The 27840-nt window shown below is 38.3% G+C and overlaps 2 protein-coding genes and 1 long non-coding RNA gene across 8 annotated transcripts in view; 2 read left to right on the plus strand and 1 right to left on the minus strand.

Annotated features, from left to right (window-relative positions):
- LOC122333961 (raftlin-like) overlaps nucleotides 1-15859 on the minus strand; it is an 81641-nt gene extending 65782 nt beyond the window's left edge. For all 3 annotated transcript variants that reach the window (XM_043231822.1, XM_043231823.1, XM_043231821.1), the window contains exons 1-2: nucleotides 15722-15859; nucleotides 4284-4455 (exon numbers count right to left, since the gene is read on the minus strand). In XM_043231822.1, the coding sequence (XP_043087757.1) occupies nucleotides 4284-4428 (145 nt within the window). In that variant the 5' untranslated portion in view covers nucleotides 4429-4455; nucleotides 15722-15859. The remainder of the gene's footprint in view (nucleotides 1-4283; nucleotides 4456-15721) is intronic.
- Nucleotides 7825-13854, plus strand: LOC122333964. 2 transcript variants are annotated; one of them, XR_006248696.1, is made up of 4 exons: nucleotides 9465-10315; nucleotides 10415-10435; nucleotides 11573-11924; nucleotides 13106-13854. It is a non-coding gene; the product is annotated as an uncharacterized LOC122333964 (long non-coding RNA). The 2 variants fall into 2 exon arrangements; XR_006248697.1 differs by lacking the exons at nucleotides 9465-10315; nucleotides 10415-10435 and adding an exon at nucleotides 7825-8026.
- On the plus strand, nucleotides 15805-27394 carry LOC122333962 (cysteine-rich venom protein ENH1). Of its 3 annotated transcripts, none has more exons than XM_043231826.1 (10): nucleotides 15805-15936; nucleotides 17100-17657; nucleotides 21253-21358; nucleotides 21616-21702; nucleotides 22524-22628; nucleotides 22733-22823; nucleotides 24212-24354; nucleotides 25694-25779; nucleotides 25861-25943; nucleotides 26030-27394. In XM_043231826.1, the coding sequence occupies exons 4-10, from the start codon at nucleotides 21643-21645 to the stop codon at nucleotides 26170-26172; spliced, it is 711 nt and encodes a 236-aa protein (XP_043087761.1). In that variant the 5' UTR covers nucleotides 15805-15936; nucleotides 17100-17657; nucleotides 21253-21358; nucleotides 21616-21642; the 3' UTR covers nucleotides 26173-27394. The 3 variants fall into 3 exon arrangements, with proteins under 3 accessions (XP_043087761.1, XP_043087759.1, XP_043087760.1); XM_043231824.1 differs by lacking the exon at nucleotides 15805-15936 and adding an exon at nucleotides 16238-16713; XM_043231825.1 differs by lacking the exon at nucleotides 15805-15936 and adding an exon at nucleotides 16679-16793.
- Nucleotides 27395-27840: the final 446 nt, after the last annotated feature.

Below are 27840 nucleotides of genomic sequence, written 5' to 3' on the forward strand. Positions count from 1 at the left end.
CCGTGAGACTAAAGCGAAGCACTTAAGCGCAATCCGGTGGATGCAAAGGTTTCCCATGCTTCGTTTTTCACGTAAAAACCCAGCTCCACTAGAAGCACTTTGCGTCGTCAGCGTCTCTATCGACTTGAACCGAATAGCCCATTTGATCTTTATTGCAGGTCCATCTCCCTGAAAAGCTAAAGGAATCGATGCATCCACATCAGAGAGAATATAATAGAGCTTCACCTGCCTTTGTGCTGAAACCCTTAACCTGACAACAGCAGAGAGCCTCCATTTCACAGGCTGAGGTTTGAACTATGGCTCTCTGGCAGGGTGCGGGGTCCGGGGCCCGAACTCATCAGCGCCGTGGCAGCCGTCCACGCGGTGAAGATGAAATGAAGGAAGGTAATGTGGGGAAGCAAATGGCTGTGAATTCTCCTCTGAATGCGACTCCCGCGGCGCCCCTCCGACTCAATTTTCACGCCGCTTGGCTGCAGAATAAAAGCAGCAGTCCCTGCATCCACCTGCTCTAATCCTCTACACAACTACAGCTCCTTTAACCCCGCGCCGACTGTCCTCGCCTTCCCTTTCAGCTGCTTTGCAAAAAGCCCCTCTTGTATTATTGACTGACAGGTTGAATAAAGGTATTAGGTGTCATTGCATTTTAATAATCTGCCCCGCTCGCTGATTATATCAGGGTAGCGAGCATGATTTGGAGGACGGCGTGTGGCCGAGAAGCCGTCCGTAAGTGTGTTTTCTATTCCTCTTCCTCTTGACATTTTAAACATTTGAAATCACATTTGAGGGAAATAAAAAACGTGCAGGGCATCTCAAGCACCACGCTGGCGTATTTCGTGTGATGGGTTTTTCGCCACACAACTTATTACGCCTGCCTACCAAGCGCTTTCTTTGTAAACCAGCAATGGGAAAAAAAAACGGATTTAGACAAAACTGATGACAAACACAGAGTGGTAATTTGGTCTAATTGGTGTTATGCCAGAGAAAAGTGTTATCGCTAAGAGATTTTTTAAATATCTTTTTGGTAACAAAGATGTCCTCGTCTGAGCCAGGATGGAAATTCATAATGATATCAGGTAAAATCACACACGCCTTACAAAAAAAATGCTACTTTTCATACAATTTACATATGATTGTGTATTTTATCCATTTTCAATACATTTTTGAAATATAGTCATTTAGTTTGTATTAGTTATTGTTTAGGTTGTTTAGGTCTGTATTGTATATTTTATTACATTTTATTTTTAAGTTTTAGTTATTTTAGTACAGTACATGAAGTTAAAGTAAATGAAAAATGTTGATCAAATAAAATTTTTACTTCATTTACCATATACTTTATTCCACGTAGCATTTTTTGTTATTATTATAGCGCTATGAATGCCAAATTGTTTTAATATTGAAATATCTGTTTTGATCACAGGTTCTTCAAAAATGATTCTGAAGATCTCATTTGAAGCTAGAAGAAATGGATGCCATTTGAGTTAAATCTGAGAAGTGGAAGACTACTGCAAAAGGCTAGGTGACAAAACTGAGACGCTGTCTGTGATTTTGTACGATTAGAGCAGTCAGTTAAGCTAATAACGTAGCTTGCTTGGTGCTGGCTCATGTCACAATATCACCAACAACATCCTAAGATAGATTAATGGGTCAGATCTCTAAAATAAGCACCACGCTGGCATATTCCACGTTATGGGTTTTTCGCCATGACTTATAAGGCTTGCCTGCCAGGATTTTTCTTTGTATGCCAGCATCTGGGAAAAAATCATTTAGATGAAATCAACAACAAATGTACTGTCAATTTAGTCTAATTGATGTCGTATTCCAGAAAATAGTGTCATTGCTCATAAAGGTATTTTTACTATCTTAAAGGGACATTTGGTTAACCTACTTCATCCCAAAGGTGCATAGACCAGCACTAGACTACTAAACCAGTCTGAACCAGGTTAGAAATTTATAATGATTTCAAATAAACATGGGACATTTAAATAGACAACCGCTGACATTGATGGTGTTATTTTAGTATCATTTGTAGTTTTTAGATTGAGACGCTTGAGATAAATGTGAGAAGACTTCTGCAAAAGTGTTGGTGACAAAGTTGAGACATTGTGTGTGATTTTCCTATTTAATATGATTTGAGCAGTCAATTAAATTAATAACTTAGCTTCTACGCAGTCGCAACATCTGGCTCATGTCACAACATCGCCACAACATCTTAAGATAGATTGATGGGTTGGATCTCAAAAATAGACGCGGTGGTTCACGTCTCGCGAAAGAAAGCAATGGTGCAGGTTGACCATGGACACGTAAATTTGATTAAGGCGATTAACAAATGTGCAGTCTAATGTTTCCACCCGCGTGGCGTCAGGGAACATTAAGCTAGCCGAGGCAGTCTTGCGTGAGGAAGTTTATTGTCTTCGCCTTGTAGATGAGACATTTGCTGCTCATTCCTCCCCCTCCTTTAAAGTGCTTTGCAACTCCTCCTTTATGAATAGCAATATATTTGCAATAATAGAGTAGAGGCAGCGTGGAGAAATGAAGCGTAGTGGGGGAAGTGTGAGATATGGGCCAATACTGCTAAACATAACAGAGTTCTCGTATGCGGTGCTCGCTGCAGTGCACATATTCACCCATCTTGCCAAACTCAAGGACATATAGAGCATAGCATAGCTAGGCCGTTCTATCGTAGCTATTACCGTAAAAGCGCTGGAAAACTATAATTTCAGACGTCAGTCATCTGGAAAGTTGATTTCACACAGGTAATTTGCACTAACATGGTCACATGCCAGGCTTACAGAAGTGATCTCAACAGTGTCTCAAACTGTGCCCAGGTTTGCAATCAAACGTCGAACGATTTCTCTTTTTTATCAAAATCCACTGTAATATCCACAAAACAATGTTCTGTAGACTTATTGCAGTCTAATGGTGTCGTTGGTGCTATTTTTTTTTCGAGAGAGAAACGTTTTGACACTCTCTCGAAGCATAATTCAGTTTCTGAATTTGAATCGAGCGATACGGAAACAGGATGTAGAATTGCAGCACACATTTAAATGTAAGGAAGTGCAACTGAAATTAATTACAATTAAAATAACACCGTAACGGTCATTTTAACTTGAAGAGAAAGGATTGCTTAAAAGTTTAGAGGAAAGATTTTAAAAATAAATTAAAAACCATTAAAGTTTAATGGATCATATCCATGTAGATGATAGATAGATAACCTATTATGATTAGACAGACAGATAGATAGATAGATAGATAGATAGATAGATAGATAGATAGATATAGATAGATAGATAGATAGATAGAGATGAATGGAACCTGTTATGATTAGACTGGATAGATAGATAGATAGATAGATAGATAGATAGATAGATAGATAGATAGATAGATAGATAGATAGATAGATAGATAGATAGATAGATAGATAGATATGAATGGAACCTATCATGATCACAGACAGACAGACAGATAGATAATTTGAGGGTTTATTAATGATAGATAATAGATGGATAGATGGAACAGATGAATGTGGGTAAGATGCTATCATTGTGGAATAACTTCCACCATCCCTGTTTGTTTAGTGATAGATAAAGTGAAACTAGGAGTTTCTCAACAGAAGGAAATAGGAAAAACTGTATTTTTGTGGGTTTACGCCCACCCAGAGAGAGAGATTGACCTCGGCATTCATCTGAATCCTCCTTACAGGATTATTCTGATCTGTGGGGTAAGATGTCAGCGAGACTTCTGGCTCACACTACATCTCGACACCCTCTCTCCCAGCCCAAGCTGAGCTCCGCTCGTGAGAAATAACAACACTGACAGCTATATTTAGCCAGGGCCCTCTGGATCTTCCCCCATTAGCCACCTCACAGCCCGCGGGCTCCAACATCTCACCGGCAGCCGCCTCACAGATCACAGACACCTCGCCGCGCACCTGAGAGCCTCCTCACAGGAACACGTCGACTGCCGGGGAGCCAGGTACAGTGAGTCTGTTGCGAGAGTGTGTGCTGCTGCAGAATTACCAGGCAGCTGTGATTCACAGAGAGAATTCTGGGAGGATTTGGGGTTTGTCATTTGCAAGTGTCATCACTTCGGGGATTTGCGGAACAGCGAAGAATCAAGGAACGCTGTTGGAGAATCTCTGTGTGCCACGGTTTGAGTTCTCCTTTCAAAAGTTCCTGGCGGATTATCCTTACCTCGACATTTCTAACTATGCTGATCGTCTCTTTTAAAAGTCACTCGATATCAGAGTGAATTCACCGGAGATAGGAGAACGACTGACAGCTTACCGTCTTTCCCCACCAGGAAGTCCACGTGGTGGTACGTGTAGGCCACCCCGGTCTTGGTCTCCACCTGCGGTCTCTTAAGGGTGGAGTAAATCTTCCCCGGACTGTTGTCTTCCGTCTGACGGAACTTCCTCAAGCCGCAGCCCATTTCTGCCGAACGAGTGCGCCCTTAAGCCTGGGATGAAAGAGACGCGGTCAGAAAGACAAAGAGGTTCAAACGATGTCTTCCGCATTTACAACAACACCGCTGTAGATGCGTGCAGACACAACAGAGCTGACCTGCAGTTCAATGCACTCCGAAGGGTGGGTTTCGGAGATAGATACCACAGAAAACCATTTTGGAGTCCATAAAGAGCCTTTCTGTAAACTGTTCTCAAAGTGCCCCTATTATGCATTTTGAAAATGAGCTTGCATGCAGTGTATAACACAGCTCTAAGTGAATGAAAGTGCAGCGTATATAAAGTTATTGTCTCGTTTTTAAAACAAGTCAAAATCAAACAGCATATTGCCTGCCCACTTGTTAGTGTTTCTCCATTGGTAGGAATCAAAAAATACTAATTAATTCTAATTCTGGAGCGTTAAAATCTCACAAACACTGCTTTAACTTAAATCGACCAATAACCGGATGGGTTTGGAAAAATGAATCGCTAAACAAATAAGGTTAAAATAAATGCATATTATAAGAAAATGAAAGTGTTTTTGACCTTGCGTGCATGTCAACCTGTTTGGGACTCACAAAACCAAAATATGAACCTTTCATAACCCCTAATAACCCTTTCTTTATACACACACACACACACACACACACACACACACACACACACACACACACATATATATATATATATATATATATATACAATAACTACATATTCAAGTATGCATCATCAACAAAACAGTGTTTTATAAAAACAATGACTATATTCTGAAAGCAAGTGCTATTATTGTTTCAATAGAATGCTTATTTTTATGGAATACAAGGATTATCTGCTATATTTGCCAACATGTGTTGCCAACAGAGATTACTGCACAGAATATATGTCACACAATGCAATGCACTCAATCTGACCTTCCAGTTTAAAAGGAAAATATATTTTTTTTAAATTAAATAAAAAATTGGTGTTAATAGCATCGTGGGCAGCATACTGAAATATGGTGCTTCGAATCCCTATCCCTATCCCTATTGTTGATATTATTATTTATAATATGAATATTATAATGTTTATTTAATTTAATTTCCAAGATGATTAGACGCCACTTATTAAAACATGCAGTATGATCTTCGAACTACTGTTATTATTCACTGCGTAATGCATTTCATATGCTATTATTCAAACAAGAGTATATACTGCAGAGAATTCACTTAGCAGTAAGCTAGTATTCAGTTCCAGATATAGTCCATAGTTTGTGCTTGTTATTGCTTGTCAGTGGCAGGTGGTGCTAAAGGGGAGACACATTCTCATTCTGTTCTCATTCTACTTTATAATGACTTTCACTTTTTTATTAAACAACAATTTGCATATGCTGTAGTCATCAATACTTTCAGTCACTCTACACAGCGCGCAAGGTGCCCGTTTCGTGTTAAATACGCTTAGGGCTTCATCTGTCCGTCAGGCGCATTTTTTTTTTAGATTGCATATGTCTCCTGCAGGTTTAGATGTCAGCTCAGCTTGGCCCTTAAACCTAACGGACAAGCACTACAGAACCGCGATTTCAATCTCATTACGACTAACTCCGTTCACGTTCTGCTTTCTTTCAGGTGTTTCCCATGTGGAAAAGTAATCTGTCCGTTTTCTCACGTACCGCATTAATTTGCCTCGGCATGCACAGCAAAAGACCGCACGCCGCCGCTCTACGGTTCCCTTCAGCCAGGTACTGCCTCATCCTGCGCTTGTTTGGCAGAAAGCAGGCAGAAAAAGAGCCAATTAAGGGCACACTAGATTACGAAATCAGCTACTAAATAAATAAATAAGTGGCATAAATGGGCTACGGCTCATCATGGGAGCCCAATCTCTCAACTGGCAGGCAGGGAATTAACACGTCCAGCCAGCGAGAGGCCAAAAGTGCTCTCTGTTCGTCAGCCAAAGCGCCCTCCTTTTCCAAATCTAAAGTGACAGCCGCCGACAGTGGCGAGCGGATCAGAAGGGTGCAGGTAATATCCCATTGTGGCTGGCTGATTAAACCTAGGGTGGGCCATTGATGAAGAATACTCGCTATTATGTTCCTGTCTAATTACAGCGGCCGGGAAGCATAATCTGAGAGGCGGCGATGGCCGAGGTTTCTAGAGAATACACGGTTAATGAGGTGAGCCGCCCGAATGAAAAGGTGAGAATCAATCACGGAAAATCAAGGAGCAGATTGTTCATTAGGAGTCGGGATAATGCACAGCGTGCCGGCAACTCCAGCGGCAGGGCGACTTTAATTAGGGCCCGGACGAGAGGCCATGCAGATTTATGAACGCTGTCATGAGAATCACTGTTTTCAGTGACATGGACGTGAATGGATGCGTTCGGCTGTCCGTGGCTGAATCCAATCGGGGAAATGGCATCTGGGGTACAACGGTCATGCATCAGCAATTGGATTTTTCTAATCTGATCGATTGAACAAATGAAGTGCGGGAAGATTTTAGACTCGTAGTGATTTTTTTGGGCGCGGGAGTCGAGATGAAATGGGGCGCACAACTGATTTTAATTTGGTAACTTGGTGGATTTCTGAACGAAACAGGCTGTTTAATGAGAATGAAACTTCTTGTGCATTGGGAATTGATTGGATTGGGAAAAGTGGGTCTGAAAAACGTAGCTTCTTTCTTAAGCTGATACTTTTATTCAGCATAGATGCATTAAATGAGGGTTAATCTATTTATAATGTTGCCATTTATAATGTAACCTTTTATACAAACAATTATCATGGTTTCCATAAAAATATTGAGCAGAATGTTTCGACATTGATAATAATGAAAAATGTTTCTCTAAAGAGAATTTTCTCAATGAGAATCTTATGTATTCAGTTGTCATATATACAGTATATGTACATACATACATCATTACTACTTACAATTAATAAGTACATTTAACCGTGCACAGATTACGATCATTTTATGTATTATGTTACTGTATATAACGATGTTAGGACTCAACAGTAAACAGTAGTTTTGTCCTAAAAGGCATGTCAGCTCTCTTTCAAATATCACTCTTTTCTGATATTTTCCATCAGATGGAAAAACAACAGACTGCCCCTAAAATAGCCACGTCTGACATGACAACAACTTGCACAAAGTGGCTTTTTCAGACATCGCTCCATGTTTTGAGCTCAGATACACTCTCTCTAGAGGCAACAGGCTAAGCGCGTGCTCCGTCAGAGAAAGAAACCCAGCAAAATAAAATCGAAAAAAAAAAAAAAAAAAACCAAAGGGGTGGCGCGGCGTGTGAGGAAAACAAAGTTGGTTGGAGGGGCTGATATTTGCATAGCTGATAGGGACGAGGAGGGGGGCCGTGAAACGAAGAGGCGAGGTATTTTTAGAGCTGACGGAGGAAGTGGGAGATGTTTATGATTTCAGAGCGACTACTCCCTCCCCGAGGTTCTGCTTCACGCTACGAGCTTTTGGCAGCACTGTCTCTCTAGTCAACCTGGCAACGGCTCCCTCATGCACTGTAGACTGACAAGAAAAGAGTTCACTTCCAGTATACCATTGCACGGTAGTCTAAAGCGAAAGACAAAAATACGGTTCTCCTGTGACATTTCATAACGTAAGTAATGGCGAGACTGATGAAAAAGAAAATCTGGGCAGGCCTGTTGATGAACGTTCATTTGTTCCGCAACCTCTTTGTGCTTAGCAAGCGTCTTGCATATTGCGCCACAGGAAATGTTTGTAAAAATGATCATTTTCTCTGCAACAACCCACCGGGGAGAAGCGATGAGCCGTCTATGATGACCCCGCTCGATTTCAGCGTTCCTCACTGCTTTAATTCAATAACTGCTTGCAAAGGACGAAACTTCAATGTCACGGTTTGAGGGTCTGTTCAAAGCTCCGTTTCAGCTCGTGTTTAGAAATGCATTCCCTCGAAGAGAGACTCAAAAACACTACTCTCCCTTTGACCCATTTTCTTTAATGTGGCAAATAAGGCACAAGGCATGGTTTCCTGACTCATGTTTTTGTCGGTTCAGCGGGGAGAATGCTCTCCTGGGGTAGGAATGAGGCAGTCTCCCTGTTTAGACTTCCTCCTTCCTTCCTGGACGTCCTGGTCTCAACAATGGCCCCTCACCTGAGCAGGACATTGTGAGGGAATGCGAACGCACTTGAAGAGTTAATGTCACTGTCAAGATCCAAACAGGACAAAAACCTCTGCGAAAGAATTAGGTACATTAGATAGGTATACTTTATAGATTTTTTGCATACTTGAAAAGAGAACGTTTTTCTTTTCAAGGGGGCAGATGAATTGGCCAGTAATGGAAAATGCTACAAAAAGTTTAAAAACAATAAAAATAGTTATTTGTATAATTAGTACAAATAACATTGCATACACCAATGTTCGTATTTTTTACATTTTTGGTAAAACTATGTCATAAAGTTGATCAGTCAGCAAAAACGTCTAATTAACTCATCAAACATGCAAAAAAAGCTTATAATTAAGCATAAAATGCATATAGGTTTTATGGAATAATTTGGGGAGCACAAAGATTCAGACTTGTATACTACGGAGGGAAGTTTTTCTTTCTTTCAGTATTCCTTCACAAAGCGTATGCCAAAACACAGAAGGCTGCTTTTACTTCTGGATAAAGTATTTTGCTGAATGTGAGACAACTCAAACACAATATTTTACTCTGAGGACTTATTTCCCGGGTAAACATTACATCAAGTCTAAACAAAATGTCACAGCATAATTTACACAAAAACTGGGGTTAATTGGTGTCTTGGGAAAGCATTCCTACTGTATGTCCCTACAAGCTCCAGAACCTTGTGTGCCTGGCCGCTGCTTCACTGCTTGCTTATGGATAATTAGAAGAAATAGGAACCCAGGTACAATAAAAGCCACAATTATAGATTGAATCCAATTTCAGACACACTGCAACTCGTCTGACAGATTGTCTCTTTAAAATCCCTTTCGCTGCAGCCCTTCGGATGGGAGGGGGGGGGCACTTTCCCTTTTGTTCGGCATGAACCTAGAAAACCCATCCGCTCAGCGTCCAAGGTCTGGGCACGGACATGCTGGAAACCCAGACACAGCGGATGGAATTGCCATGGGAACGGGCCCCTTGACAACGATTTCATACTCAAGAGAAGAAAAGAGAGCAATATCTCCCCAGTCTGCTTCTTTATTCGCTTTCTTTGAGATTCTCTCATATTCTGGTTCTCTCTCATCCTCGTCTTCTCTCGCTTTCACTTTTTCCTCCGATTCTAATTTGGATTATATGCCTTTTCATTTTTACAAGACAAATATCATTCGCTTTTTTTTTAAGAGCTGGGCTGTATCTCCGTGAAACCCTGTGATTGTGGAAATATGTCAGGGATTTTTGCTAGACTGTTTTTATTGTATTAGCAATGTGTGTGGTTTAGGAAAATCGGATGCTTTGTGTTATTACAAGAAAAAAAAGGGCATGTGCATGTCAGCTACTTTATTTGTGGTTGATTCTTTATGGTCTTATAAAAGTCTATAACGTACTTTAGTTAACATTTCTCAATGGTAGTGTAAAAAACACGTTTACCCTGACAAAATTAGCTTTGTTTTTAGGAGGGATTCTAGTGGTCCATGTTGCTTTAAATGCTAATGAGCTCTGCTAACCCCGCCCCTCTCTTCCGTGGAGTGACGAGCCGTTCTCATGACAGTTTACTTTAGTCATGGAACTTGCTAAATGGCACATACTAGGAAGTATAAAAAAACAACAACAACCTTATACTCACTTCTTCTGTAGATGAAGTTAGATAACGTATGATTTGCGCAAACATAGATGCATTTATGTAGATTGGGATCGGCGCATTCCCTTCAGAACGAAACTAACGTCGATCCTCCTCGTCTTCAGCAGCTCAGATATCGGGAGTAAGTTAAATGACAGCTGCTATTCTCATTTATACACCCAACAACAAAACGCTCTAATCTCTTAACTTCTCTTGGATATCCTGTCTTCCCCTTCACTAGCTCACTCAGGCCGGGTCTAAGGTAAGACGGTCCTGTCAATCAACTGTCGTGGGAGGGGCTTGTGCAGAACTATGTCATTCTGGCAAGAATCTAAGAACAGCCTGATTTAAGAAAGGGCATTTTAAAATAGGGACATTTATGTTTAAACAACTTGTAAAGTGAATATTGCATCAGAATAACCCTTTTAAGGAATAAAAAAAACAGTTGACAGTAGCCTTTGACTTCTATGGTATAGATCAAAATACTGTGGAAGTCACTGGATACCATCAACTAAGCCACTAAGTCTTTAAAATTCTATAGTGAACTATCCCGTAAAGTGTTTTATAATGTAAAATTTAACTTGTTTTACGGATTATTTAGTTAAACTGAAAAATGGATATTACATGTGGTCAAAAATAATATATTTTGACTATACACTTAAAATGAAACATTTACACCAAGTACATAAAGGTCTTAGCTAATTGAATAATCTAATTTTTTTTCCCATTATGCACTCTTGAAAATAAAATGTTCTTTATTGGCATGTATGGTTCCATGAAGAACATCCAACCTTTCTACTGCAAAAAAAGGTTTTTAAAATGTTCATGCAAAAAATATATATAATTATAATTTAAAAAAAATAAAAACTGTTCACTGAAAGTTTCATTGTTCTATGGCATCACTGCCATTTTTAAGAGTTTAAAGAACCCTTGGAGATTCCATTGATGTTAAATGTTTTTCATGCAACTCTCTGCCAATAAAGAGCCTTTGTTTTCTAAGAAAAAAACACATTTTCTATCATAGCACCCATCCCAGAGCACATATGCGAGACAGTATGCTGTGCGAAAGTGTGAGACTGTTTTCAGTGGAAACAATCCAGCAAATTTGTACAGTGAAAGAAAGCGTTTAGTCTCTTTTCTTGAAACGTGCACTTTACCAGAAAGTGATCTGAATCCGTCCTTCTTTCAAAACAAAGCTCAACTTCTGCTGCACTCGAGCAAAGTATCGACATGTCCTTCTCGAACACGACTCAATCAATATCCCTGCAATTTTTCCCGGGCCGCTCGTTACCAAGCGAGTCGATGAGTCTTCAAGAATTATTAAAGCTGTTTTATTCCGCGTGTGTTTTCCAGCAGCGCTTGCATATTTCCCGCTTTGATTGTTCTGTGTTGTGCCTAGGCATTGCCAGCGGCCTGAATATTTGTGGCAGGAGCTTGTCGCTGAGACAGGAGGGAAGAACCTAATCTTCGCGCACATCCGGGAAGCGTAATCCGTTCAAAGTGGCACCTCACGCAGGAGAAGAACAAAAATTACCATTCATCTTCCATCAAGGCGCGCAGCTAAAGCTGCGTTTCATCTCCTCGACTGACTCAGCTGCGGAGAAGGTGCCGAATGCGCGGCACAGACAGCGAATGTGACATCTGATTTGTAGGCTGTCTAATCACAGGAGAGGGTGTACATTTTCTCTCGGAGAGAGCAGAGGAGAGCCTGGCCTAATTGAACGCGAGGAGAAGCCGTTCAGAGATCGCAGGTACGAATAACGCGCTGGGCTTTTTGCGCGTCACGTCTCGGAAGGATGTCGTAATTAAGTTTCGAATGCACTAAGGCGTTCCAATTATCTAAATTAGGTTTAATTGAGCACAAGAGAGGGTTCTCTGTCCTAATTAGGTTACCAAAATATTGAAGCTTCACGTGTATTAATCATGTTCCTAACACACCAGCCAGCTTCCGATGATGATACAGGTAGAATAAACAGCTGCAGGAGTCAGAAAGAACCAATTAGCTGCGTGTGACTTGTAAGGTGAAGGAAATTACAGATCTTCTACTTGAGATTTTCTACTAAGAAAAAGGCCGACGCTGTTAAAAGCAGTAGGAGAGAACTGAACGGTGTCTTAAACATGCTTCCAAAAGTGCAGAAGTTACGTATTTTTCATCATTATGTTAATTGTGCCTTTCAAATTATTTTTAACATTATTTAGGGTGACCGATACATCCTTAGCTGTCCTGGCCAGGACTTCTAAAATTGCCTAAAATTCTGGCTTTGGCTTTGTTTTCATGCATCTTGAAGGTGATGCGTAAAAGAAGTCTGACCAATAGCGTACGGGCGTTGTACACAATCAGCCAATCGTGGCGCGGGAGGAGGCGGGGTTTACAGAGAAATGAATGTGGAATGCTAAAACCTGAACATTTTATGCAATTTAAAAATCCCAGTCAGAATATCTGTGGGGGAGAAATATGGTCAGCCCCTATATTTAAATATATATTTTGCGTATATTGAGTATTAACATATTAACAAATGTTAGTAATAATGGCTATTTTTTTTACTGTATAGTCAGCAATTGTCTAATTAGTAAGTCAAGCACCCCTATTACTGTAGTGATCTGAATAAGCCCTTAACAAAAATATTAAAGTGCCCCTATTAAGGGTTTTTGCGAAGCAGTAAGTTAATGTAAAATATTATTATTGCTGTTTTGAATGATACGGTAAAAAAATACGGTAGCATCATTTTAGGTTTTATGGATTTAACTTGTCAATTTATTTATTTACTTATTTCTATATATTACAATTTACTGTAAAATTACATGATGCAGCCTTCTACTGTTAAAATGATGATCATTTTTAAAGTGCACTTAGTTTTATCAGTAGAGATCAAACTTTTAAATGTCATATGGGCACGGTGCAACATCTAAACATCTCACGTTGTTATTGCAGGTTGTTTACAGTACAGCACCCTGGAAACCACTCGCAGCGCCCTAGAATCACATCAGAGACTTCTGCACGGGCGAGTACCATTCGTATTTCCTTCTGAAATCGAGTTTGTTTGGTATTTGTTTCTTTTCTCCCGAGGAAACAACCTCTGAGCTGTAATAAAAAGTTCCTGCTGATGCACATATGACACTGAAGTCAGCATTACTCGCCCGTAACTCTCTAATAGCGAGTATGCGTGGGGTCGGAGGTGACTAGCCCGTGATGTGATGCACCAGATTCCTCCATGACAACGGCAGCTCTGTGTGTCGGCTCCTGAGGCGCCCTGCGCAGCGAGACTCGATGCACACGGCCTCCGAACCGCCGTCTGGAACTGATTAATGACAGTTTGCCTTCTCTTTTCTTACATTCCTTTCTTAAAGGGCGTTCACACTGACAGCGATTTGCGTCCGTAAGACATTCGTCTATAATGAGAGTTGGCAATATGACTGACAGGGACCGTTAGCGGGACCGCCTACTAGCATCAACAGCACAATTAGAGCCTGTATAGATTTACATACTAACATACCACTCATACTCTTTCGGCAGTGTTTAGTATGCTTGTTGTGTACAGGATGCTAATGTTCTATATATGTGGTGGGAACACTTACAAAGTAGTACGTTTGAGAAAATGTACACGACAGAGAACAGTTCAACAATGCAATGCACTCGACATGACTGTCCAGTTCTGGCATAGATTTTTTAAACATTTTTAACTCTTGCTTGACTGATCAGAAAAAAATTAAATGTTAAAAAAGTTGTTATCTATCTATCTATCTATCTATCTATCTATCTATCTATCTATCTATCTCTCTCTCTCTCTCTCTCTCTCTCTCTCTATATATATATATATATATATATATATATATATATATATATATATATATATATATAATATATATTTGTGAAAAAACCCACTCTCCTGAGTAAGGTTAACTATAGTTAATGTTACTTAATGTTAGTGTGATCTGATAACAACGCACAAGATAAATTAGTTTTTAGGTAAATAAATATCATGTCATGAAATGTTTTTATTATGACAGAAAATGTGTCTATAGAGCGTGTTAAAAATCATTGCAAAATTATTTGAAGCACTCGAATCTTTCAGATCGTGAATTTTTCAGATCGTGAAACATTTGATTCAGAACAGGATTTTCAAAGCGTGGAAAAAAAAAATATTATATATATATATATATATATATATATATATATATATATATATATATATATATATATATATAACCTAATATATATATAAAAACCTAACAAAATGAAAGGTTATTTTTACATTTTAATCGATGATCAACATTTGATAATCAACAGGAAATTGTGTTGGGTTCTTGGTTTGTATTTCTGCACTGTTGTGTAAGGAAGCCCTGCCTACAGCCAAGTTTCATCGGTTCAGAATTATGCTACACATAACAGTTGCTGATACAGTTGTGATGAAACAAAAGTAGCAACAGATCTTTAATTTCGTGTTGTGATGGCCATCTATGTGAAATGGATTAATGAAATAGAATAAAAGTAGAGCGGGGACTTGGTTCTGTCCATCAGATGTTGATTGGATGATGGATCTGAATGTGAGCTTGCAGTTGATTTGAAGAAAGGGGTGGGTTTATGCACGCTGGAGAAGTCTGTGATAGACATTTTGATTAAAAATGAAGAGACGGTACAAATAAAACATGCGCAGATGAACTCTTGATCAATAACATGCATTTAAAAAAGGAGATTTTTCATTAATTTACTGTTTTACTGTATTTTTCAATTTTCAAATATTTTATATGGCTTCTTTCTATATAACAAGTTGAATGTGCAATTTCCATGAATGCTGAGCAACAAAAACATGCAACAAAACATCTGCTAAATGGTAACTTTGCATAAGAAACAGACTCGTTTATTATAAAAGTCAGTGTTAACTATATCTTTGTGTCCTCCGCAGCTTACGGCGTCTTTGAAGGCTGAACACCACCAGTTCTTGTAAAAGCAACGGCCGGGATTGAGTCCATCGAGCAGAGAATGACATTCGAGAGCTTCAAGGAGGCGAGCAAAACCTTTCTAAATCCTCCAGAGCAGAAACAGTGCGTCAGATGTGCACCGATACCGAAGCACGCGATCGAAATGACCCTAATTTTCGTTTCGTCCCTGCTTTAAACATTCTTCGCTTTCAGTGCGAACACAGTTTGGGTTACCGAATGCTGATGTTTAACTTCGCTCAGGACACAGTTTAACGATATTTAGTTTACATCCTACTCAAGACACTTCCTTTGGTTTCAGGCAAACGACCGAAATGAGGTGCCGGAGAAACGCTTCTCGAAAAAGCCAGGGGTCAAGCACGGAAAGCATCACACTTTCTACATGTGACTCAAACTAAACCACTGATCTGTGTGATAGGCTTTACAAGGAGCGTGCGCCCGCGCTAACGGATGAAGACGTTCGCCGTAGCGCATCACACAGTGGCAAACTTGTGGCTTGTGGCTTCCCACGATTGATTCTTTATCACAGCGCTGTTGTCGTCTTTGCTCTCCTCCCGGACAGACGGCACGCTCCTCGGAGTGAGGAAATCAATGGAGACGGAGCGCTTACCTGTTGTGGAGCTGTCGACGCGCGTTTGGAGGCTGCAAGTTGGAGTCGGCGATCCACCGGTCCGGCGCGCGAACCCGTGAGAGCGGCGGTACGGCTCCCGCTGGATGCGACGGCACAGTAATAACAAGAAGCGGAACGGATCAGTCCTCCTGCGGCGGGCAGCTGGCGGAGCGCAGAAAACACACTTCGCGTGCTGCCGTTAGGTCATGCTCAAAGTATGTCTGTGCGATGTTCTGCAAGCTCAGGGAAACCACATCCTCTGACATACCTCCTGTATCCTGCTGCCTGCGTTGCCGTCTGTCTCTCTCTCTCTAGCTCTCTGACTGTCTGAGATGACAGACCGAGCTGACCCAGACACAGTTCGCTCCCCCTCTCTTTCTTTTTCTCTCTCTCTCGGCTTCTTCAGAAACCGACAGTTCCTGCCCACCGACTGAAGAATCCAACTGAGGAGAAGGAGGAGGAGGAGGAGGTGCTGAATACGAGAGAGAGCGGGAGCGCTAGAGAGAGAGAGAGAGAGAGAGAGAGAGAGAGAGAGAGAGCGGGAGCAGTTATTTTAGAAATTACAGAGACATAATAAAGCAGTGATAAGAGCTCAGCATGCAGGAGGAGCGAAAAAGCAAGGAAATAAGCGCAATGCTGTAAACAGGGGGGGAAATCAGCACTCAATCATCTTTGTAGTCTCTCAATCGTTTCTCCAAGACCTTAAACGGAGAGCAAATTAGTTTGTATCCTCCAAACCGTCATTTAGTTTACGAAACATCTAGGATTAGTTACATAGCTTTTTTCTGTTTATCAACAGCTATTTGAATGACCTGCATCAACGTTGAGCTCCGAAGAGGAAGTAAAAGCCACAGACTTAAAAATAAAGAGGCTTCACGACGCGATAGAAAAACCGTCCTGTCTAAATGAAGAACCTTTAACATCTGAAGAACCTTTCTGTTTCACAAAATGTTCTTTTGTGGAGAAGGAAGGTTGTTCAGATCGTAAAAAAGGTGAGAAAGTGACGGTTCTTTAAAGAGCCTTTGACTTTTATTAGCATCACCGATAAGAACCTTTTGAAGCACCTTTATTGGTAAGAGCGAACTGAACATTCAGCATAGTCATCAAAAAAAGTAGCATGGAATATTTGCACAGCATCTTTATATTAACTATTATCTGAAGGTCCAAAATTTGTATGAAGCACAGTCTAAAAATTCAGTATTTGCGGAAATAAACAGTTACTTATCTGTGAAAGTATTAATAATTATTTATTTACACTAACATCGACACATTAAATTTTCTGTATTTTTGATAAGAGTAGTATATTTTATTGACCCCAACCCAAACTAAATGATCTTACTGTATCAAAACACTTCTCTCCTCTGCTTCTTTTTTTCAGAGTTTCGAGAGAAACAAAGATGGCTTCGGACGAAACGTAAGCGAGCGGTGAAAGGGTGACCCGCGAGCGCTCACATTCTCCTCTGGGGAGGTTTTGTGGCGGTGGCGTGTTCTGGGGCGAGAGGGTCTGTGTCTGCTGGCCCCGCTGGAGAGATGTATTTTTCATAAGCCCCAGACACAGCCCCCTATAGCTGTGAATCCATTATTCAGAGCGGTCTGAGAGAGAGGGGACCGACAAAAACGCGGCGGCCCGGTCCGGGTCGCAGCATAATCACTGTAATTTTATTCTCTATGATGGAAGTGACACACCAGCGTTTCGTCAGGAGTCTTAAGTGTTTTAATGGGATGTATCGTCTTTAAGGCACTCGAGAAGACTGACGTTCCTGTTTTAAAGGCTGTTGATGGTGATTTTATGCGCTGCCGAGGACGCAACTGACCCCAGGACACAAATTAATGACATGAGCCGAGATGAAAGAATATGAATCTTTCTGAAACAGGAAATCCTTTTGGCGACTTATCCTTGTCTCAAGTACAATCGCTGATAACTACTCATCATGAGGTAGGCTGTTGAATTATTAAAAGACTTGACAATATAATACTTCATATTTAGGTGTTTAGGGATCTGTGTTTATATATATATATATATATATATATATATATATATATATATATATATATATATATATATATATACCCTACACCCTACTACACCTAAATATGAAGTATTATTATTATATTATTATTATTATATTACATTATAATTAGACTTTACAATGTGTGTATATATATATATATATATATATATATATATATATATATATATATATATATATATATGTGTGTGTGTGTGTGTGTGTATATATATATATATATATATATATATATATATATATATATATATATATATATATACATATACATTGTAAAGTCTAATTATAATGTAATATAATAATAATAATAATGTAATAATATAATATAATTCGTAAGTATTGTAATATTCGTGTGTGTGTATGTGTACATAACGTATTTGTACTCTGTATATTTATTATGTATATAATATATACACAAATGCATTTTTTTAGAAAATATTAAATATATATTAAATTAGGTGAATGTATTTTTTTAAATATATACAACATGAGTGTGCATTTATATATACATAATAAATATATAGAATACACAGATATTTATTTCGGATGCGATTAATCGTGATCATTTGACAAAAGTTCATCAAGTTTAATGAAAATGAAAGGTTTTGATCCACTTCAAGTGTTTACTACTATATGTGTGTGTGTGTATATATATATATATATATATATATATATATATATATATAATATACTTTATATATATATATATGTCATAATTTATTATAATATATTATTATTGGGATAAAATCACAAATAAAATGCAAATAAAATGAAAAACTTAAAAGCATTTTCTGCACGTTTCTAGGTCACTAATCAAAGCCAATTATCACAAGTAATGAAACATTTTGTACTAATTGGAAAAATGCTCTCAGACTCCTGGACCCTGCCGTATGTCAAAAAAAACAAACAACTGAGATTGTTTGATACGTCAACGAGACGCAGCCCTTTCACTGAAGCTTGAAGAGGAAGGAGAGATGCTGGAAAATGAGAGCTCCCACTGCGTAATTACCGCTGCGTTTATTGCGAACTAATCACTGCGTAATCCCTGTGAAAAGAAAGAGCACTACGGCGTCACTGAACACTTCACTAGCTGCATTGTTAGTGGAAAACAAAAAGTGTGCAGAGCAGCAGAAGACGAGAGCAAACCCGCTCCCGCTTCTGTCTTCTCTCGCTGGACCGCTGCACGACCTCTGATGACCTTTCGTCTGATGCCGTGGTCGTCTGTCATTGTGTCTGGAATAACAGGCTCATAAATCGGGCATTACACCGATCAGTGTCTTCCAAGACAAAAATATTCATATAATTTATTAGCATTAAAGTTTAATAGTTTTACAGCATGTTATTAAATATTGCATAAAAATTGACCCTAGCAACTTCGTATCGGCAATCAACCACATTGCTTTATAAGCAGCTTTGAAATCCAAAGGAAGCGGGCTAACCTTTGAATTCATGAGGATTTTTGAATAAAACATATGAACACACATATTACTCTTAATGTAAGACGAGCTATAGAAATGTAGATACTGGTGGCAGTGCGCCTCCTACTGGTCAGACTGTTGTGTTATTACAGCAGAAAGCTGTTTTTCTCTGCCTGGACCTGGTTTGCTTTGACTAAGATGAACGATTTTTCTATATTGTCTTTCAGAATCCTTTTTGAATGAAGCGTAAGCCCTTGCATTATTGTTGACGTGACAAGTCAAGCGGTAACTGACTCCCATCTACAGCATTTGTCTAATTGTTGTGGAATTATTGTGTAGGCTATGCCATTTCAGTGATTTCAAAAGAGAGACTACAGGGAGTATTTGTACTTTGTCACGCAACAAGAGTATTAAGGCAAACTGCAAAAATTAATTTTGATTCAATTCTATACCTGTATGTATATATATATATATATATATATATATATATATATATATATATATATATATATATATATATATATATATATAAACACACACATATATAATTAATTAAATTTGATAGTTTATATACCTGTATAATATTAACATTTACATATTAAAAGTTAACATGCAATTTATTTTTATAGGTTTATAGATTCTTATGTTTATTGTAAAAATATATATATATATATTATAAAAATATTTTACAGCTATACAGATGCTATATACTGAAACTAAACACTAAGGTGTGTATTTATATATATATATATATATATATATATATATATATATATATATATATATATATATATAATACATTATTATTATTATTATATAAATTATATTTATTTTTATAAATTATATAATTTCACATAAAACAGATATATAATTATATCCCATATGTGAAGTGTCATATTGTCAAATTAAAGCATTTTAAACAATACATTTAGATACATCAGATGGATAATATATGTGCCCCCGAATGTACAAAGTTAATTAAAATGACAAATTTTCATAAACATGACAGGAATGACCTGAATATATAACTAAAAAATATATATTTTGTAGTATGTCACAAATGAGGGAAAATTTTTAGACGCAATGAAACATTTTTTTAATCAATTCTATCATTACATTTTACTCATGTGTTGTTTTTGTAGTGTGCTAAACACATGCTGGAAAAAAAATCTCATGCAGTTAAATGTGAACTTTTTAAAGTGGAAGAGCCAAAATAGCATTTTCATGTAAAACGTGCTCCTATAATCAGTTTCATTTACAACTTAAAAAACAGCTTTGAGTTTTCTCTAAGTGTGTGTCTAACGAATCCTACGTAAATATAATATGTAACGTATTAATACATAATTACGGCTCGTTGTGCGCGTTTTGCCTTTAACTTTGATCTGAAGATCCAGGGCTGAACGCAGTGATCTTTATGGCAGATTTGCTCATGCATCATTTATCGCTGATCATTTTACTCGTGAGAGGCTTTTGAGCTCGTCCCCAACTTCAGGAATATAAACCCGTCACTCCTGCAGCAGAACAACGCGAACAAGACACAGGAGCGAATAGTTAAATTCAAATCTAATGATGTAAAAAGAGTCGGCTCTGTGCAATAGGCTGTCATGCTTTGAAAGATTACATCCCATTGCATTATAACCCTCCGAAAAGCACGCTACAGCCCTGGAGACACGGCCGATGTGTCAGGCCGCTTTAAGCCTTCACCGTATTTTTAGTATCTGATCTAACTCTGATGTTTCTGTTTGTTAATTATCCAGGTGTTTTGCGCCGTCAGAAAACCAGAAGTCCCTCGGTGAAGCGCAGAACGCAGCAGAAAGCATGAAAGCGCGCGGGCGATTTAGAGACGCTGAATAAGAAGCGCAGCTTGTATTCTTTAGCTAGAAGCTCTGGTCCGTTGCCACGTCGTCCGTTCGATTTATCATTGTTGCTTTGTTTGCAGGTTCTTGAGACGTCTTACCTCATTCTTCCGCGGGTTAATTCACGCTGTTCTTTAAACTAAACCTACACCCTCGTGTTTACACTCTCGTGTTTGCTTCTGATATTAACCTCTCGGGTTTTGTATTGTTTCGTGAACGTATTGCTCAAGCGGTGTCACATGTCACTGCGGACATGGGAACACGATGTCGGGAATATAAAAGGAAAACCGTGGGGGCCGGAGCGCGACATTTCAGACGCCTCCGTCGTATGAGCAGGTGAGGAGCAGATCGGATTGTTATGAATATGAGTTTTATAACTTTATATATAAAGTTGAGTTTTTGTGTGCTGTTTTTGCCATTTTTTTTTTCAATTTATAACATTTTAATCTTTATATTTAATATTATTAATATTAAATATTTAATCTGCGTGTGTATTTTTTAACAATTAAATTAAATTTTGAATTTTTACTACTTTATTTCTTTTTCATTCTTCATTTTTACTACTTTATTTCTTTTTCATTCTGCCTGTGCAGTCTGCTACTAGACAGAAGGACGCAAAAATGTTAGCAGTAACAATTTGTATCCTGGAGTTGCTCCATATGAGCGCTGCCTGCGGCTTGGTGAGTTGGATTTTAATAAACTGCGATTTTGCTTATGATACTTGTAACGTATTATTTGCTAGGGGTAAAATTTGGACACATTTGAGAAAGAAAATTTGTAATGATTTAAAAAAATTGTTTACATTGTTATCATAGCATAGTGCTGTAGTCATATGTATATATATATATATATATATATATATATATATATATATATATATATATGTGTGTGTGTATATGTATACTTGCTGTCAAATGATTAATTGCATACAAGATATAAAGATTTTCTATTTACATAATATATGTATATGCACATATATACAATATACATTTTGAAAAGACTAAATATTTAATTTAAATGTATATGCATTTATATATTTATATTCTTATACTTTTTATTTTAAAATGTTATAAATGTTACATTTTTATATATATATATATATATATATATATAAAAATTTAACATTTATAACATTTTTTTAAATATATACATGCATGTGTTTGTATTTATATATGCATAATAAATATTAACAGTACACATATTTTATCTAAAGAAAACCTGGATATGATTAGTGGTTTTAGAGAACACTTATATATATATATATATATATATATATATATATATATATATATATATATATATATATATACATACAGCATAATCATTTATTATAGTTGTATTACATATGTATTTAATCTATACACCAAAATAATAATTTTTCATATTTATCTCTTGCCACGTGGTATGATTTCCAGACAGGTAAGCATATATTACCATCCTGCCTATTATAAATCTGGTTAATATAAATAAATGTGCATCATCTGAAAACGTGTTCCCCGTCACAGGCCTCTGTACGGACCAGACTTCTGTCCAGCAGGAGATTGTGGATGTGCACAACGCCTACCGAAGGGCTGTGGAGCCAGCTGCCAGCAACATGCTCAAAATGGTAAGTCATTCCCTTTAATTCTCGTTCCTCATTTGCAATTTAAACACGCATCTCAGCGAAGCGGCGTCATGTGCTGAACGGAAAGTGTTTCGTGTCGTGTCTAGAGTTGGAGCGACGCAGTGGCACGGTCGGCTCAAGGCTGGATTGATCAGTGTGACATGACGCATGGACCACCGAGCAGCCGCATGATCGACGGTACGTTACCCACAATTACCGAGTGCCTTTATTTTTAGAGCATTTTTCTTAGTACATTAGTGTTCTGAAGCAGCTTTACAAAACTGATAAAACACATCAATAGTAAGCCAAAGGTGAAGCATTTAAGTGCTTTAATATGTTATTTTATGACAGAGATGTTTGTGTGTGTGCGTGCGTGTGTGTGTGTGTGTAGGCTTTTATGTATGTTTAAACTGCACATTGAAGCTAAAAAAAAAAAACATTTAAAAGCCTGTAAATAAACAAAAAACGTATAAAAACTAATATTTCGCACTATTTCTAGGTCAATAATATTATGGAAGCTGATTTATTTTTTGGAATAAAAAAAATGTAGAAGTTAATTGCGACTTTACCTCACAAAGAAAAGTAATTTTTTTCTTGCAACTGAATTTTTTTTCTCGTAAAATCATAATTTTGCAAAGCCACGTTAACTGAAAATATGTCCGAATTATGCTAAAATGTGTCTGAATTCTGAAATCAAATCTAAAGATTGTCATAATGTTGTCTTATTCTCAGAATATTGTTACCACAATTACATTTTTAAATTGCTTATTTATATAAAAATGTATTTATTATTTTTTTTTTATCAAATTAGGAATGAAGTCTCAACTGTTGAAGCTATATTTAGATATATTTAAAGAAATTGGAAACTACGTTGACCCCAAAACCAGTCTGGATACTTCCTTCAGTAATAACCAATATGAATGCATAAATAATAAATCTTCAAACAAACTTTTTATTGTATTTCATAGTGATTTTTAATAACTACAGGAGTGATCGTCACGATCAAAAAAAGTTGCACGATACTTCCTTTATCTTCAAACACTACATCTGTTGTTTTACCATGTTTTTTTTTTCTTTTTCTAAATACTTGACTTGATATTTCTTGCTTCAGTATTTTGTTACGACTGCAGTGACGGTCATGCATTTTTTAAAACTTGTGGCTTAACTTCTCGAATGCATTTTTAGGCCACGGCGACCAAAGCAATTTAGACGTGAGAAAACAGGAGATTTCTTTCATCAACCCACATGCATATAGACCTAATATTTATACAGGAGGATTGTGCAAGTGAGTGTTGACATGCTGACTAGTCTATACAGACGAAGGAGGAAATGCAGGGAGAAATGACACACACGGATATTTATTACTGTACATCGTAAGAAAAATGCATCGAAAAACGGAAAAGCATCTATACAGGATGCAATGTATACGTTGAATTCCTTTGTATTATTGCAGTACAGTAAGAAGGAGGGCCTTCTTCTTTAGCGTACAAGATGACAAAAAGTCATTTTAAAAATGTAATTTTATCATTTCGACCAGATGCAGTGCTGCAGCTTCCCTCATTGAATGCTTTCTCTCTAATGGACAGGATACGAAATGGGTGAAAATCTCTTCAAGGCCTCTACGGTTCACTCGTGGACCGATGTGATAAACGCCTGGCACAGCGAAGTCAACAATTATGATTATCCCACCGGATCCACCAATGGTCTGGCAACCGGACATTACACACAGGTGATTGTTCGTTTGGGTTTCTCAACTACATACATATATTTCAAATAGCAACAAGGATTCATACTTTTAAGTACAAAGCCAGCAATGTTTCGTTTATGTAAGTGTCGTGTATGATTTGCTGTTTAAAATCCCTTAAATATCCCTTCATATATATATATATATATGTGTGTGTGTGTGTGTATATATATATATATATATATATATATAAAAATTATACAAAAAAATTTTTCCTCTTTTTAAGTAATAAGTATACACACACACACACACATATATATATATATATATATATATATATATATATATATATATATATATATATATATATATATATATATATATATATATATATATATATATATTACTTAAAAAAATTTTTGTCCATTTAGTTCAACCGAAAATGAAATTCCGTCAATATTTACTCACCCTCATGTTGTTCCAAACCCGCATGCCTTCTGTTGAATACAAACAAGATATTTTGAAGAGTGCTAGCGACCAAACAGTTGACTGCATCTATTGACTAAAAGGAAAAAGGAAATCCTTTGGGAATCAACGGCTGCTGGGTATCCTGTTACTTCTGTGCCACTTTTACAGCCCTCGTGAAAAAACAGATTCGAACATACTTTTAAAAATAATATACTGAAATATATCGAAACTGTATTTAACGTTAAAGTGCCTTAAAATGCCCCTATTACGGGTTTACGAAAGGTTTTTATTTTGGTTTTGGGAGTCCCAAACAAATGTTGACATGCATTCAAGAAAGAACACTTTTTGTTTCCCCACGGGCGATTGGTCGGTTTCGTTTCAAGCAGTTTCTTACGCTTCAAAAGCAGCGCCTAGTAGCAAACAGTGACTTTGCATTTTTATTCAGACCCAACAAGTGGGCGGGCAGTATGCTAATGCTTCATTTTGACGCCAACATGAAACACCTTGGGATTCGCTTTAAAAAAACGACTCGTTTCAGTGATTCAGAGTCGACTCTTTCATTTCAAAGCTCATTTTCCAAAATTACAAAAGGTGCACTTCAACTGCACATGAACTGATTATAGTGTATTAAAGTTGACATTAGTTTTTTTTCCGAATACAGTTAACCCATAATTCTATTGTCTGAAATGTGATTAAAGTGCAATGCGTTTATGGTAAACTAAATGAATTGCAATTTAGCATACCGTACTTTTCTTGAGGTTTATTGTCTCAGTGAACGCTTTTTTTAAAGCACGACAATTATAGCATCTGACACGTTTCTAGAGCGCACTGCAAGTTGAATACAGTGAAGTGCACTTCTTTTGAATGAGTGTGTCTGTAGCCTCGGCCCGTTGTGAGATCTAGGGCTTGTGTTCAGGTGGTGTGGTACAGCTCGTATGAAGTCGGCTGCGCCGCGGCTCGCTGTGGAAGCTACTACTTCTACGGATGCCATTACTACCGCGCGTACGTCTGTATGATACTCTAAAGTCTCGTTCCCGGACTTGACACGGTTTGAGTTCGTCCGTGTTTCTTCTTCCGTTTCAGAGGGAATTTCAAAAGAGTCCCTCCGTACTCGACGGGCGAGCCGTGCGCTTCCTGTCCGGACGACTGCGAAGACGGCCTTTGCGGTAAGCGGTTGAAAACGATGGCTTGAATGCAGCTCGAGGAGTTCATTGCTTCACCGACTTTTCATTCTCTCTTCTTCTTCTTCTAGCTAACCCCTGTCCGTACGTCGACGCGTACAGGAACTGCGACAGCCTGAAAGAAAGGGTCACGTGCGACGACCCCCTCGTGAGCCGGTGGTGTCCAGCCAGCTGTCGGTGCGAAGACAAAATCGTCCCCATCGCCAAGAAATGAAATCTTCCACAACCGAAGTGCGGTTTTTTTCGGATAGTTGTAGCACATCTTTCCTATAATGTGAAATTAAACTTCCTGTTGTTTCTGTGGAATACCTCAGACACGAAGGTTATTAAAAATCAAGGGTGCCGTGCTTTGATAACACGATGGAAGAGGCCGGTCTGCGGAGTTTTGCGACCTTCTTTCTTTTCAGCAGTGCTCGTACAGTCGCATATAAATAAAGCCATTTGTGTCTTATAAGCCTTGTAAACCCGCATAGCGAAAACAATAGCTGGAGAAAGCACAACTTAAGACTGTGAAAACAGGACACGTCAAAAAAAACTGCTGGCGTAAAAAAACGTTTGGTCATTCTACACATAGCGTGCTGGAATGTAACGTAATGATTTGTTTTCTGCGACACTGCACCTTAATCATCCAATTTTTGTAATCGCATCACTTTATTAAATTCATTCAAATGATTTTAGATCATTCATCAGGCTTCAGAGATGTCTTTAGTAAATCAATAAGCCATTAGAGGCTGTTTCGTTCTGATTATAATCGCAATTTTATACATTTTTGCTTAATTTATTATACTTACAGACTGCACAGTTTATAGTAAAACTACATATACTCAAAGTTAATAAGCAGTAGATTTTATTATATAATAAAACGCATATAATTATAAAATCGACTTAAAAATGTATTACTACAGTAAATGGATAAAAGCGCATATTTAAATGTATTTGTAGTAACCAACGTGTCCAGCAGGTGGCCGTGTCGCGCGCTGCATGACCGACGCAAGCGTCTCGCGCTTCCTGTCAGAAATGATCAGAATAGTCGCGTGTATGACCGCGCGCTCGTGTCCGCGTTCCTCGAGCGTGCGCAACTTTCACCCGCTCGAAAGCCACTTGTTGAAACGCGCACGTCACGTGTAACGAGGACACAACGTGAGGGAGGCGGTCTTAAAACACGCTCGGGGTGGCCAAATAACGAGCGGGCTTTCGCGCGTCCCGTTCAGCGCTGGGAAATAAAAAGGGAGCACCGATCGCGCGCGCCCAGTACCTCTCCGTTCGCAGGTGGAGTTGTAAAGCTGCTGGGCATGCGGGCGCCCTCAGGCCACGTGAGACGTGCGCGGGTTCGTTTCCTAATTGAGGCAGATTTGGAGAAATGCAGCATTAGATGGGTGCTCTGAGGTGAACGGGTGCCGTCGGGATGAGAGTCCAAACGGCTGACAAAACCATTAAAGTGATCAGTAAGCAATGCGGTTCGGAAAGCCGTGTGTTTGGAGGAAACTGCTCCATCTGTAGGATGTTTTAACTGTCGCTTCTGGCCAAAACATGTCCAAAAGTCACATCAAAATCCACACTTGTTTTTCCACCAAACGTTATACAAAAATATACTATTGTTCACCTGTCTCTAGGTTATCACACTGATAATCATCATAAAATACGGGAATGTGGAAGGGCGTGGTTCTGGCATAATTTGAAAATTTTCTTTATGAATTTTATCATTCCTAAAGGGGCTCTGACGCTTGATGATCTAATGTAAAATGTAAACGATGCAAAACACGCCGATTCTCACAAACCTTTCTAAAAGTGACGCATCCCTGCAACTCCGGATCATCAAAATGCATTGCAGAAATAATAATAAAGACACGACGGCTAATTGTTATATGCATAAATATTTGCA

The sequence above is a fragment of the Puntigrus tetrazona genome, unplaced genomic scaffold, assembly GCF_018831695.1.
Source record: "Puntigrus tetrazona isolate hp1 unplaced genomic scaffold, ASM1883169v1 S000000456, whole genome shotgun sequence".
Classification (NCBI taxonomy): domain Eukaryota; kingdom Metazoa; phylum Chordata; class Actinopteri; order Cypriniformes; family Cyprinidae; genus Puntigrus; species Puntigrus tetrazona.